Source organism: Terrapene carolina, unplaced genomic scaffold (assembly GCF_002925995.2).
Source record: "Terrapene carolina triunguis isolate 2854851 unplaced genomic scaffold, T_m_triunguis-2.0 Scaffold112, whole genome shotgun sequence".
Lineage (NCBI taxonomy): Eukaryota > Metazoa > Chordata > Testudines > Emydidae > Terrapene > Terrapene triunguis.
Window position 1 is genome coordinate 9,369,132 of NW_020664463.1, and position 15,908 is coordinate 9,385,039.

At 37.8% G+C, this 15,908-nt stretch overlaps 1 protein-coding gene across 1 annotated transcript in view; it reads left to right on the plus strand.

The window, feature by feature from the left end:
* The window catches only part of ARNTL2 (aryl hydrocarbon receptor nuclear translocator like 2), a 59,563-nt gene that overhangs the window by 17,054 nt on the left and 26,601 nt on the right, over positions 1–15,908 (plus strand). The window contains exons 3-11 of the mRNA XM_024214160.2: positions 63–101; positions 2,094–2,251; positions 6,146–6,225; positions 7,155–7,247; positions 7,784–7,901; positions 8,689–8,832; positions 10,653–10,893; positions 14,481–14,587; positions 15,177–15,327. Of these exons, the coding sequence (XP_024069928.1) occupies positions 63–101; positions 2,094–2,251; positions 6,146–6,225; positions 7,155–7,247; positions 7,784–7,901; positions 8,689–8,832; positions 10,653–10,893; positions 14,481–14,587; positions 15,177–15,327 (1,131 nt within the window). The remainder of the gene's footprint in view (positions 1–62; positions 102–2,093; positions 2,252–6,145; positions 6,226–7,154; positions 7,248–7,783; positions 7,902–8,688; positions 8,833–10,652; positions 10,894–14,480; positions 14,588–15,176; positions 15,328–15,908) is intronic.

The following is a 15,908-nucleotide window of genomic DNA, read 5'->3' on the forward strand; positions in this document are numbered from 1 at the left end:
TTAATGTACTGTTTTTAAAAAATTTTAAATATATAATGTAAAATTATACTCTGTTTTTCTAGGAGTGAAGATGGAGAACATGTAAAAATTAAATATTTCAGGTATAGTAATTTGGAGAAGTTCATTTTTCTGGGACTGGGACTGAATCTACCAAAATCTAAAATCATAATTCATAGTTTTGTTATAAGTTTTCAAATACTTAATGTTTCCAATTTTCTTAAACTTTTTTCTAAACTCATGTTGAAATTTCAAAGTTGATTTGGGGGTTTAATTTTCCATTTATTGCAGTGTAAATTGTGTAGCTAAATCCCGTCTTTGGCTTTGAAAATTTCAACCTTGTGGTTTTACTAGGTATATATTAGTTAATGTAATGTATTCATGGCATGTTTAAACTACGGGACAGCTGGTGTAAATTTGAGGATCTACCTCTGTGACTTGAAGAACTTTGTAATTTAACAGTCAAATGTTTCTAATCCGTTATCCACTAATCAGCACACTGTGGCATTGAAAAACAAAAAATGCTGGTTATTCCTTTCTTCTCAGCAAAGATTTAATTGCAGAGTCCTGTAATGTGGTCTCACTTTACCAAAATCTTTATTATTATACAATAATTAGTAAACATCCTTTTATATTTACGCAGAACTAATATCTGATCATTTAAATCTAAACAGTAATTGTCAAACTAAATCAACAAGTCCCTAGTGATATACTATCCCTGCTGTTTGGTTTACTTGTTAAACACAAAATTCAGTTCTCAATGGGTGTCCCAGTGATTAGTGAGATTCTGTATATAAAATCCTGTTCTTTGTTAATTTTCACATTTTGTTCTTAATTTTGTTTTGAATTACTTTGTTCACTAATCAAAAAACATAAAGTTATGCATGCAGTTCACGAGAGGAATATTTTAGGGCTTGGTTCAGTAGTATATTCCTCCACTGTTGTTTTGCTGAAGCTTCATTGGGCAACCTGTTTGTGACCTTAATCTCCTTTCTTGCCTGCAAATCATAAAACTTTGTTCATTAGCAGCTGTGAAATGCATTCTGCACTATCCAGTCCCCTGAATCCATCTATCCCAGTTGCAATAAACTACCTGTTCATTGGGTTCTCCAGGTGTTGTACAACTGAGCTGGGAACTTCCCCCAACGGTTTGTCTATTAGGTTATATACCACACTACAGTTTACATCAGTATAAATTATGTTGCTCAGGGATGTGAATAAGCCACTCCCCTGAGCAATGTAAGTTACACTGACCTCAGCGCCAGTGTGGACAGCACTACGTCGGCAGGAGAGCTTCTCCTGCTGACATAGCTAGAGAGGCTTTCGGGGACTGGAGTAATTAAGTTGACAGGAGAGCTCTCTCCCATTGGCTTAGAGTGCCTGTGCTAGCAGCACGACTGCGGTGCAGCTGTGCCACTGTAAAGCTATGGCTACACTATAGAACTAAGTCTCTGTCTTCCGTTGTATAGACACAGAGGAAAAGGCAAACAGAGTATATGACTACCTGGTATCAGGAAAAAAGTTTTAGTCTGGGGATGGATGGGACAGAAGAAAATGCCAAGATTTTAGAGAGGGGAAAAAAGGAGAAACAACACTATTGTGGGATAACTAATCCAGATATTTAAAAAAAATTGGTTGCTTTGGAAGAAAAGTCAAAATTAACTTGTCTGTAAAACCAGAGATTTTCTTTAAAATTGGTCCTTAAAAGTAATATGCAGCCAAAGGTATATACATAGAGGGGAATGTTTTCTGTAAAATCAAATTCAGAATTATGGGAAAGAACAGAGACAAAACACTATGTAAAGTCTCCACTTCTCTTTTGTTCCAACCACTTACGAGCAAGTTCATGCTGCTTTGGTTTTGTTTTCAAAATTTCACATCACACCATTTTCCATGAGCAGCTGCTGCATATTTCAGGCGAATCAGGTGACAGATTAGCTGTCAAATATGTGCTTTGTACATAAGTTCTTTCGGTATGGTGTTATTTCTCACAATACAATCTGTCCCCCTGATAAAGTTGATGTATATAGCACAGGGGAAAATCTAGTGAAAAATGTATGTATTTTGAACTTTGCTTAAAATACTTTTCTTCTTAGGGAAGCTCATAGTCAAACAGAAAAACGAAGAAGAGATAAAATGAATAACTTGATAGAAGAATTATCTGCTATGATACCTCAGTGCAATCCTATGGCACGTAAATTAGACAAACTTACAGTATTACGAATGGCTGTGCAGCATTTCAAGTCATTAAAAGGTAAGTTAAAAACTGATTTTATAATTCCTTTATTTAATGGGAATTACACAATGGAATTTCTTTACAGTTCTATAACTGTTAGCTGTTCTATATCTATACTTAGAGAATTCAACTCTCAGGTTCACTAAATATATTTACCAAAAGATTGAATTTTGAAGAAATTGCATGTTATTTTAGAGATTGTTCATACATTTAGTTATTTAGGAAGAAATGTAAAGTTTTATATGATAGCAAAGACTAGAGTGAAATGCTGTGTCAAAGATGCAGTTACATTTGAAACACAAGTTTAGGAATAAAAATTTAGCTGAGTGAACATGTCTGCTCTTTAGATTCACTTACCCTCATGTCCCTTGCTGTTGGTTATTTGTATTACTATGTATCTAATTCGTCTTCCCCAGACATAGTTTTCCGTGTATCTTGAACTCTTGCATGCACTTCATTTGTTGTCAGTGTTACATTAGTTATACACCTCTACCCCGATATAACGTGACCCGATATAACATGAATTCGGATATAACGCGGTAAAGTAGTGCTCGGGGGGAGAGGGGGGGGTGCACACTCCGGTGGATCAAAGCAAGTTCGATATAACACGGTTTCACCTATAACGTGGTAAGATTTTTTTGGCTCCCGAGGACAGCGTTATATCGAGGTAGAGGTGTATCTATAAGGTACAATACACACACACACACACACACACACACACACACACACACACACACACACACACACACAGTAGTTCTGTTTAAATTCTCTTAGCTGCTCCTAGTTTTTATTTTTACCTTGTCTTCTAGATTTTGAAGCTCTTATTAGTGTAAAAAATAACTCGTAAACTTATTAGTTACGTCAGAATTTCCTCCTTTTGCAATAAAAGTCCCATAACTTTTGGCTCTTGTGACTTATTCAATAGAATCAGTTTTTTTGTTGTCCTATGATGCATCCTCTCCAAAGCAATAGTATTCTTCCTCTAGACAATGGGGGTCAAGCAAGTGCCTTATTTCTAATTTGAATTTGTCTGGCTTTAATTTCCAGCCATTGGTTCTTGTTATACCTTTTTCTGCTAGATTAAAGGGCCCTTTAGTACCTGGTATTTTCTACAGTCCGGTCACCTCTTGGTCTTCATTTTGATAAACTAAACAGATTGAACTCTTTAAAGTCACTCACTATAAGGCATTTTTTCCAGTCCTCAGATCATTATTGTGGCATTTTTCTTTACCCTCTCCAATTTTTCCATATCTCTTTTTAAAGCGGGAATACCAGAAGTACAGTGTTCCAGTATCGTTCTCACTAGTGCCATATATTGAGATAAGCTCACCTTCCTGGTCTTACTCGCTAATCTCGTGTTCATACATCCAAGGATTGTGCAACAGGTGCATGCTGTCCTTGCACATCTACTTGTGGCCAAGTGAAGTATTACAGGTGTGCCTGGCTTAATTTCCAAATTGGGCCATCAGCAAATTGGTAAACTAATCTAAACTCCATATTCCCCAAATGTCAAGGGGGTAAACTCTGTTTACCTAGGTCACCAAGCGATCCAGATCAGTCTGTATGATTACCCTGTCCTCCTCATTATTTGGTACTCCAGTGGTCTCTGTCAGGTAAGTTTTATAGCAGTGATTTTATATTTGCTTCTAGATCATTGATGAAAATACTGAATAGCATCAGGTCTAGAACTGATTCCTGCAGAACATCACTAGAAACATTCCCATTTGATGCTGAGTCCCCATTGATGACTACTAATTTGAGATCTGTCAGTTAGCCAGTTCTTCCATTTAACATTATGTATTGATATTGTATAGTGCTAGTTTTTAATTAGAACGTTGTGAGGTCAGATGCCTCACAAAAGTCTAAATACATCTGCATCAACCAAGTTTGTGTCATCAAAAAATGAAATCAGGTTTGTTTGACAAGACTTATTTTCTGTACAGCTGCATTGACTGGTGTTAATTATATTCACATCCTTTAATCCTGTATCAGCTTTTCCATTATTTTGCCTGGGATTGGTGTCAAGCTAACCGCTAGTTATCCAAGACATCCCTCTTGCCCCTTTTTGAACATGGGTACAATGTTAGCACTCTTCTAGTTGTCATGAGTTGCTAAAAATTAATAGTGATTTTAGAGATCTTCTCAACCAACTCTTTTAGGATTCTTGGATGCAAGTTATGTAGGCCTGCTGTTTTCAAAATGTTTATCCCAGGGGATATTCAAAAGGAAATAATGTCATGAATTAGCAAAGTGGCAGCTGCATTCAACAGCTGAAAAAAGATTTGGTCATTAAAAAGCCACTAGTTAAAGACCAAACTGCTAATCTTCAACTCAAATGTTATTTCCACCTAATGTGTGGATGTGAAAGCTGGATATCCACCAAAGGTTTAGACATGTCTATATGCCTTCAAAAGCAAATGCCTCAGGAGAAAATACTAGGTATTAAATGGAAAGAGTTTATAACACATGCCAAGATTCATCAGAGAGTTTAACAACCCCTTGTCTCTAAAGTTATCCAGAAAAGATGGAAATATAATCTGAAACATGTTAAAAATGAAGCCAAAGTATCTGCCATGGCAGGCGTGCCACTGGGCAGCTGGGGGGGAACATGCAAAAAGCATCTGACTGAAGGAATTGCTCCATCAAACGGTACTTAGAGAGGGGAAAACTTATGGATCTTAACACAGAGGTCATGCAGAGAGCTCAGGATATAGAAGAATGGCGGAACCTTTTTCATATGTTAAGCAATGTTTGATGGTGCGGGCAGGATTCAGATAAAGTTAGACATCTATCAAAGCTAGGACTACAAAAATGTTTAATCTGTCATTTGCTTGTAGGTAGAAGTGTCTTTAGTTCTCCTAAACACCACTTCCCTTATTACTTAGGTGATATTCTTAATGATATGTAACGAATGATCGATTCTAAAATGAAATACACAGCGGTTCTGCACAGAAGCAATGCAAAATCCAATCGGTGATGTTACTGACAGTTATTTTGGCTGTTCTCGGTTTGTTTAATATTATCCAGTTTGGGGAAGGGAAGATGCAGTGGGGTTTGGAGTAGAGGGCTTCTAAGGGGAAAGTTCTGTTAGAGGTGCTATCTCTGAGGAGACATAAAACAAGAGATGCTGAACACTTGCTAAAGGTATCAGGGCACTTTTTTCAGGAGTAAGGCTGTCATGGCCTGTGCTGTTTGACAATTCCATGCTAGTGGATGTGGTCTATTCTACAAATCTATTCTACAATTTTGCACTGACTACCTGAATTGCTGCTGCTGAGTACCAACTCCTTTTTGCACTTACCTTGCCTATTACATCTCAAGGTTATTTGTGCATGAGGGGTAGTGTAGATAAAATCTCAAAGATGAAGGCAGAGTATTTTTGTCATCCTATAAATTAGTATCCTAGTAATGTACTTCAATACAAACTTTTTTGTGTGTGTGAGAGAGAGAGAGGTGTCATACTACATTGGCAACATGCATGAGTTCTTGCATAACTTACAAAGCTCTTCTTTCATTTTGAACTGAAGTCATAACCTTGAGTCTGGTTAAGATCTAATTAAAATAGTTACCACCTAGAAATTGTTTCCTTTTTACATGTTTTTTCCTCAGGGTTCTTCATTTTTTGCAGACATCTGGTCTTGTGTTCTGCGTGTTATCCCAAACACATTTGCTTTAGCATAGGTCTGGAATTCCTGAGATGAGGTTATGACTGTTTAAAGAGTTACTTATTAAAAGAAAAGTGAATTTGTACATTCCAGTATAGAAAGCAGAAAACTATTTTTTATGGTTAAAAAGCACTGTGTGCATGTTCTACATGTGAATTTGATTAAAATGCAGCTTTGTTTATATAGGAAACAAAGGATTACATTTTGTTTCTTTTATAACATTTATAAATAACTTGCTGTTTTGCAGGTTCTACCAGTTCTTATGCAGAAGTTCAATATAAGCCTTCATTTTTACAGGATGGTGAGCTGAGACAGTTAATCCTTAGGGTAAGTAAAAAGAAACCAAGTATCAAGTGATGTCCTCTTTAAAGCCTGGCTTAACTTCAGTTGACTGCAAAGGGCTTTTCCTTACATTCTTCCTTCAAATCAGTGCTTTAATATTCTAAGACTCAGTTTATAAACTCTAAAAATAGAATATATGCACAGGATTTTTCTATAAAAGCCATGGAAACTGTATGTGTTAATAGGGCATTTATACAAACTGTACCCAGGAGTATTGTAAATCTGTATAAAAACTGCATAATAAATGTGCTAGGTGGATGTTTCTTATATTTATCTAAATATCTAAGTGTGTGCACTTATACAAAAAAATCTTTCATTTCCATTAACTATGTCTGCAAATTTTCTACACTTCATTTTGTTTTCAAAGTATACACTTCATTTACTGAAAGATGTGGAAATTTACCTATGAAAGCAGCTGTTTTTACTTACAATATTTTCTCATCACACTTTCATTTGCCACAGTTTGCCTATTCTATTGCATGTAATAATATCCTTTAGCAAGAATCTGTAAAATAACTCCAAGTTAAGCTGTTCTACAGCTAAACTGCTCTTTCCCAAAACCACTTTTGTTTTTTAGCTCTGCGTGTCATGGTCTGATTGGATATTTCCCATTATTTTAATTTGTCTCTCTTTTTATTAAAAAGCGACAAAGAATCCTGTGGCACCTTATAGACTAACAGACATATTGGAGCATAAGTTTTCGGGGGTGAATACCCACTTCGTCAGACACAGGACTCTTTGTCACTTTTTACAGATCCAGACTAACACGGCTACCCCTCTGATACTATCTCTTTATTAAATAAATTGTAATTCACCTAAAATATTGAGGTGCATTAGTTAACATACTCATTCTATATAGCGGTTTTTCATCAGTGTTGTATGATTTTATAAAAGACTAATTTTTATATTTATAGGCTGCAGATGGGTTCCTGTTTGTGGTTGGATGTGATAGAGGAAAAATTCTTTTTGTCTCTGAATCAGTCTGCAAGATACTTAATTATGATCAGGTAGTTATAATCAAGTCATTTTTTATTAAAATGAAATTAGTTTCTAGATAATGTGTTTGGTTTTGTTATAAATACCATTCTTCGTGCATGATTTCTTTAAATCTTTTGGCTTTAGCCATTTAGGGATCGGGGGCAAAAATCTATCAGGCGATTGGTCCTGCTTTGAGCAGGGGGTTGGACTAGATGACCTCCTGAGGTTCCTTCCAACCCTGATATTCTATGATTCTATGATTTTCCAATTTCACCATTTAACTTAATGGGTAAGAGATAATTGCATTTCTGCCACCATGTTTTTTACTAATTTCTATAGTGTCCATATGCTTTTAATTAAAATATTGAAACAAAAATAAGAATTCAACAAAGCTGTTGTTTGACAGCAAATTCAATGGATAAATGTTACAATTTAGACAGAATAATTCAGATATCTGGGAATTCTGACCTTTTCTAAAACAGCCTTGAACATTAAGTTACTTGGTGAGGAGATGCGGAATAGAGTGTATGATGCACAGCTTTTAAATTAACATTTTTTTCACTAGGCCAGCTTGATTGGACAAAGTTTATTTGACTACTTGCATCCAAAAGATGTTGCCAAAGTGAAGGAGCAACTATCCTCTTCAGACGCTTCACCAAGAGAAAAGCTTATAGATGCCAAAAGTAAGCGTCTATTTAAATGTACTCAGTTTTTAATGTAATGCCTTCATTTGTTTTTAAATCCAGTTATTATGTAAGGCAAATTCATGCATTCATGCATGCATATATGTGCAAACACGTTCATATGATTTGTACAAACAAAACATGTTTGAATGCATACCTGCTGCTTAGAATACACAAACAAGTTGAAAGCTGAATCAGAAAGGAACTCATTTTAGGTAATAAGAATGATTGAAGTTTACATTGTTAGACTTTTACCAAGAGTTGGTATGAATTTTTTTTTAACCAGGCATACTACTTTTTTTTCTTGTATTTGATAGGTCTTGTCAATACAAAAGACCTGATGTAGTCGAGCATGGGATAAAATGCTTCAATACCAAGAATCACTGTCTTCTCTGAAAATGCTAAGTGTCAATCCTAATTTAACCAAGTCTTATTTTGCTAGTATGGAGAACATTATGTACTGTGCAGCTGATCACTATTTTATAGTGTTTTTTATGAGCAGCTTTGCAACTTCCCCCCTACCAAATAGAAATAGAAAGTTTTTAAAATCTTAACTTACTAAATAAGATTGCATAGCATTGAATAGTATATTAAAATATTTTGTTAGCTTCCACTTTTTACAATCATGTTTTGTTCATCTTATTTAAGTTTTTTTCAGTAGTTAATTGTATGTGCAAAAATTTAAGAGTCAGTAAGGTAATTGGGAGACTATATTAATGATTTAAATGCAAATAATTCTCTGTAGTCCAAAGACCTTTTTCTGACTGTCTTATTAAACTTTTACAAGCTGGCTTGCAAGTACGTATGGATTTTCAAGCTGGATCAGCTCGATTGCATTCTGGTGCTCGGCGTTCCTTCTTCTGTCGGATAAAGTGTAGTAGGATCACAGTCAAGGAAGAAAAGAAAGGCTTGCCCAACTCAAAGAAGAAAGGTATCTCAAAGTGTGGCTGAGTTGGAGGATTTCTGTTTTTAAATATGGAATATTTAAGTTCTGAGTCCGTTATGGAGTCTAAATAGGTAGCAATGACTTCACAGAATAATTATAGGGAATAAGATATACATAAGACCCTGTTTATATGATCTCGGAAAAGCCTGCCTTAGTTATCCCCCCTAGGGGGAAAAAAAAAATTCAGTCACTGCTTATGAGTGTACGTAAGATTCTAGTGGGATCTTGAAGCCTGAGGAAAATTACTGAATGGAACTGGAGCAGTTCAAAGCGTAGGAGTAAGAAGAAATATCTGTCAAGGAGATAACTATTAATAGGGTTGCAAAATCTGCTGTTTTGGAGAGGATAACTTAAGTGGTGGGGGGAAAAAATCCTCTCCCCCTCCCAAAAATGCATTGTTGTTGTATTTATGTATCAGGTATGATTTTTTTCATTTTATTATAAAAACTACCAAAGTTAATTCTTTAATATGCAGTGTAATTGTAGCCATGTCGGCCCCCAGAAATTAGAGAGACAAGGTGGATGAAGTAATATCTTCTATTGGACCAATTTCTGTTGATGAGAGAGACAAGCTTTTGAGCCACACAGAGCTTGGGTCATGGTTTGAAAGGTTGTGTCTCACCAAAAGAAGTTGGTCCAATTAAAATATATTACCTTATCCACCTTGTCTCTTTAATTCTTTAGTGTAATTTTTGGCTGATTAACATCCCATATTTTTATAGCTTTTTTTATTTTCAGTGTATTTGGATGCTTTATTTAAACAAAGCTTTTGTTTTAGATTCTATATTTAAAATAGATTTTTGCAAGGTTTACTAAAGTTGTCAGACATTCCAAAATTTGTCATTTTTATTTTAAATGTAAAGCTGGTTTTGTTGATATTAACCATGGAACTATTTTAATTTACTCTGACTCTTTCATAACATTTAGTGTAAAATCCTGGCCATATTGAAGTCAGTGGCAAAACTCCTATTGTCTGTAAAGGAGCCAGCATTTCATTCTGAAACTGCGTATATCAGTACCTAAGAAAACAATGACTTAATGAACTAAACATCTAGACATGCCCCAGAACCCATGTTGAAATACCAATGGAAATGACTCAGCCTTTCATTTTCCAAAGGTAGATAAATTGAGTTCCATGCAGTTTACTTTGGGGCAAAGCATCTTTGTATAGGATTCTAAAAACCAGAGTTCCTGTCTGCAGTGCATGGACACTAACAATCCCATGGCACTTTTTGGAATGATAAAGGTTTGCCCCAGTGTCTTTGGGCAAAACATCTCCATCTGTTCCCTCTTGTGTAGTATGATTGTAGTCTTCTTAGCTGCAGTCCTGCATCCGTCTCATGGTGAGTGTAGTGGTTCCTGAATGTTACATAATTAAATGGTGAGAGATCCACTGGAATGAATTTCAGTATATACTATAAATTCAAGAAACAGAAATTAAGCTTTTACATTTTGCTGAAAATTTCTTAGTCTTAGCAATTGCACTTCGATAAACATATCTCAATCTCCTTGCTTAAGATTAAAATATTCAAGTTACAGAATGTCTCTTTAGCTTAATGTAATTCACAGTACAAAAGAAACTGCATAAAATATTTGCAGTAAATGAAAGCAATAGGTATTACTAAACTGTTGGTTTAATTTTCTTCTTGTGTGTGAGAACATTTAAGATGCTATTCAATGACATTATTTACAGCTCTGTAGGGCTCAGACCTGTATGTAGGCACAAAACATAACAGCTGGAAAAGGAATTTAAAATTAATTTTCATTTGGGAATTTAACTCCTCTTTTTCACTTTTTTTAATTAGAGCACAAAAAGTACCGTACAATCCATTGTACTGGCTATCTGAAGAGCTGGCCTCCTACCGAGGTGGGAGTGGAAGAGGAGAATAATGCAGAAAAAGACAGCAGTAACTTTAACTGTCTTGTTGCAGTTGGGAGATTGCATCCTTATATTGTTCCACAAAAGAGTGGTGAGATAAAGGTCAAACCAACAGAATTTGTTACACGCTTTGCCATGGATGGAAAATTTGTTTATGTAGACCTACGGTAAGCATTTTGTTCTTTATTATAGAAAGAGCCGATAGTGACTCCTTGTGTAGGTTGCCTAATGTTTTCTGTTACGTAGAACAAAACTTGTTGAGCAGGACTCAGATATGTAAGATATCATATTAAAAAAGTGTTGTATTACCTTACACTAAAGAATTTATTGACCAGATTAAAGCAGACATCATAATGTTATCATGCTTATCAAGGGATGCACCACTCACCCAGTGATGAGCTGCCAAAATCTTAACAATCGATTCCCTACCTCGGTGGCACGTCCTTCATTCACTCCGGGTCTTCAGCAGCACTTCGGCGGTGGGTCCTTCAGTGCCGCTGAAGACCCGGAGCGAGTGAAGGACCCGCTGCCAAAGTGCCGCCGAAGACTTGGAGTGCCGCCCAGTGAGTACAAGCCCCACGTGTTTTTTTACATGTGTTTTTTGTTTTGTTTTGTTTTGTTTTTTAAGTCATCCATGCCGGGGCCCTGTCAAAACTGTTCGAATCGGGCCCCGCACTTCCTAAAGCCGGCCCTGCACATGGGGGTTGCAAAATTGTATCGGGGCCGGGTAGGGAAGCCTGCCCCTCCTGAGACCCCCCCCCCCCTAACTACCCCCCCAGGACCCCACCTCCTACCCAACTCACTCTGCGCCCTATCCCCTGACTGCCCCGACCCCTCTCCACATCCCTGCCCCCTGACAGCCCCCCCGCAGAACCTCACTGTTGAAGAATAGCTGACTGCGTCTCCAAATATTATACGTATGTAGGCAATAAGTCAGATTTAATAGTCTTTATTGGATTCTGATATTTATTGCAAAATTGAACTAAGTGCTTTGATGAAGCAGTTTTTACAAGCACTAGTATGAATTGAAGCTAACAGTTACATTAATGTAATCTCTGTTCTGTGGATATGATGAAAAGCTTGGCAAGAATTTAGACAGTAGCCATGGCAAACGTTACAGAACACCATTGTGGGTAAGGGATTATATAGCTACTGCCTGTGGCTGTAAACAAAAGAAATGATGTTTTAACAGTTAGCCAGTGAGAAACCATAGTATTTCCATTATTATACAAACAGGTCTTAAAGTCATTGCCTTTCTTCCTGATGTGTTAAAAGCAATTACATTGGTTAATAAAATTCAAAGACAAGTTTTGTTTTTCCTATTCACAAAGTGTAACCGACAGATCCTCTTTAGAATGCTGGGTGATATTGTCTTACCATTATCGCTCCAGCTATTTTTCTAAGTAAAATAAGTTACATATTTAACCTTGTCTGAAACAGAGAGACAGATTAACATGAATAGATAATATAGGCTTTAAAAACAGAACTATAAACTGGAGAAAATGAGGCAAAAATAGAAAGGAAATGTAGAGGAGAGGATTTTGCTAGGGGAACAACAGCTATTATTTAGAACATACAGACAGGCAACTCACTGCCCCCTGGGATCCCATGCCTCTCCCCTCCCCCCCAGCCTCGTCACCCCCTGATTCCTCCCCTCTCCATCTAACCTTGGGCTCCAGCAGGCTGTGAGCTGCAGTCTGATTCAATCAGCCTGCCAGAGCCCACGTAAGACGAGACTCGGAGGGGAGGAATCCGGGGGTGACAAGGCTCAGGGGGGAGGAATCGGGGGGGCTGCGCGGCAAACCGGGGGAAGGTAGCACTCGGGCAAAGGACGCTTGGCTCTTCAGCTGCACAGAACCGAGGTGTCTTGTTTCCCAGCAGCCGCCGCCGCTGCTGGCCGTATGGTAACCCTAACAACCGGTTCTAAACCGGCTTCTAAATTTAGCAACCAGTTCCTGCGAACCGGCTCCAGCTCATCACTGCACTCACCACTGATCTGATGCCTCCTCATGATCGCTCTGGGGATTAGCTCTTGAGGCTGACGCCCCTTCCCATGGTCACATACCATCACACTGTCTGTCTGTGTGTGTCTGTCTGTCTGTCTCTCTGTCTCTCTCTCTCTGGTCTGCAGCTCCTCTCTGGTCCCAGGAACTGCAGCATCATCTTTGTGACTCAGCCCTCTGGCTAGGTTACACCGCCTTCCCCTCCTTCCGGGGTACAGTCCTTCAAATCTCTGACACTCCCACAGTGACTTAGGCTGTCTTCCAGTTAACTGCCCTGCGTCTGGTCTATGCCACGGCATCATGGCTGATAAGAAAACCAGGGCCCACCCACTACTTCAGGTTCCAGTCCAGGGACCCTCAACCCAGCAGCTCAGGGCTTTCCTCTCCCAGCCCTCACTCCTCCTTCCCTGGACTACTTCCTACAACTCCTGGTTTCCCTCCTTGTCCTGGGTGTACCAGCTGCAAACCCTCTTAGAATCATAGAATAGAATATCAGGGTTGGAAGGGACCTCAGGAGGTCATCTAGTCCAACCCCCTGCTCAAAGCAGGACCAATTACCTGCTAAATCATCCCAGCCAGGGCTTTGACAAGCCGGGCCTTAAAAACCTCCAAGGTAGGAGATTTCACCTCTTCCCAGGGAGTGACTGCTGCCTGCCTTCCTGCAGCCTTTCCCAGCAGCCTTTCCCAGCAGCCCCCAATTTCCTAGCAGCCCCTGTCTGTTGCCAGCTTCCTGGCTTTATAGACCCTCTCTGTTCCTGCACAGGTAAGCCTCTGCCTCTAAAGTGCCCCTGTTTGCAGCCTAATTAGCTAATTGGACCCACCTGGCCCAATTCAGCTCTTGCTGGGCTAGTGTGGGGAGCACAGTCCATCACAATGCTTTTAAACTAATTCATCAAAAATCTCAAATTAGAATTTGAGAAAACTAAGCATAAGTGTCAGCAGTTAGCATTTAACCAGAAAATCATTAATCTTGCTTCTTAAAATTCATGCAGCACATTTAAATTATGCCAACAAATTATTTAATCAGCATGAGAGTTTGTCCATGTGTTACTAGTTTGTTTAAAACACATACTTTATGGTGGACTCAGTTGTCAGTTTTTCTTATTTTGTATCTCAGTACTTTAAGTAGAAATACTATAAGGTTGATTTACTGTACTTTATCTAGACAATTCTGCCTTTCATCTGTGAGGATGAAGCCTGTTAATATAGAATGAAAGTAACTGTTTAAACACCATTATTTCAAGTAATATTGACTTGTAACACTTGGAGACAAAGCTAAGTGCTTCATTCTCACTAGAAGAATTCAAATCAATAACTTAAAATATATCCATTTTTTTTAGATTCATTGAACAGTGGGATTTCTAAATAATTTAAATCAACCTCTTCTCTGTATAGTGAGCTAGCTTGTAGAACTAACAGTGCAGTACATCCTAATTGTTTAAATGTATACATAATACAAATGTTCTCTGCGAAATATGGGTTTGAACTATTTTGTGTCTAACGGTACTGGCTAACATAACAATGTTAATATCTTGTTTCTATTGCAAGTGGATTCAAGGTAATCTACTGCTTAACCATCATTTATTGCTTATACTTGCTTAGATCTGTACCTGTTGTAGTAGAATTTTGTTTTCAAACACAAATAAACATCCCCTTTAAATATGTTTTTTCTGTTTTGTATGATATTGGCATAAGATGCTGAATAAAGTGTTTTAATTATGTGTGAATTCTCTCTTCTTATTGCCTAACAGTGCAACAGCAATTTTAGGGTATCTGCCGCAAGAGCTTCTAGGAACTTCTTGTTATGAGTACTTCCATCAAGATGATCACAATCATCTAGCTGATAAACACAAAGCAGGTATGAAATGCTTGGTACTTCCTATATAAATTACATACAAACACTATGTTAAAAGAAAATAAAATCAAGTACTCAAGAGTTAGGAAATGTTAGAAATAAGGCCCTCATTAAGTATTGCCTTGTATCACATATAACATCTGTAGTAGAGCCCTCTCTCCTGGATCCTGTCCAGTGCCTTAAACACAAGAGAATTTTCTTTCTCTTCCCTTAACCCTCTGCCTCAATCTCTGTCCATCCTGTGCACTGAATGAAGCAGCGGTCCTGTATAGCAAATAGTAGTCATGTAATTAAATATTGAATTTAAAGAACCACCAAGCCTCAAATCTTCCCACTGTTGACTTGCAAGAGGCCAGGTGATGGGCTCTGCTTCATGTCTGATCAGATGGCTAAGTTTGAAATTTAATTGGAATCCAGTCTTTGTGCTTATCTGGAAAGTACTAAGCACATTATTGACACTATATTAAATTGAAATTGTTTTATTGGTTGTGTGGCTACCAAAACGGAGTTATCAAAACAGATTTTTAAAGTCGGTTGTGTCGTCCTGTGTATACAAATCAGGATGAGCTTATTTTGTTTTTTTCTTATTTAGTGTTGCAGAGTAAAGAAAAAATATTTACAAATTCCTACAAATTCAGAGCAAAAGATGGAACTTTCATTACATTGAAGAGTCAATGGTTTAGTTTCATCAATCCATGGACCAAAGAACTTGAGTACATTGTATCAACCAACACTGTAGTGTTGTAAGTAACTGGTGGAGTGAATCTGCATCTTATTTTTTGTCTTAATTAGGAATTTCGTTAATATAAAGCTATTTATTTTAAAAAATGATGATTAATGAGAAAAACAGGGCTAGAAAATACAAACTCTGTGCAATTAGTTGAATCATAGATATAAGGCCAGAAGAGACCATCATGATCATCTAGTTTTTTGATCTCCTGCACATCACAGGCCACAGAACCTCAGCCACCTACTGCTGTAATAAACCCAGAACCTCTGGCTGAAATACTGAAGTCCTCAAATCATGATTTAAAGACTTCAAGTTACAGGGAATCCACCCTTTACTCTAGTTTAAATCTGCAGGTGACCCGTGCCCCACGCTGCAGAGGAAGGTGAAAACCCCCCAGGGTCTCTGCCACTCTGATCTTGGGGAAAATTCCTTTCCAACCCCAAGGATAGTGATCAATTAGCCCTGAGCATGTCAGCAAGACCCACCAGCCAGACACCTGGGAAAGAATTCTCTGTACTAACTTGGAACCCTCCTCATTTCATGTCCCATCTCCAGCTGCTGGCGATATTTGCTGCTAGCAGTCACAAATGGGCC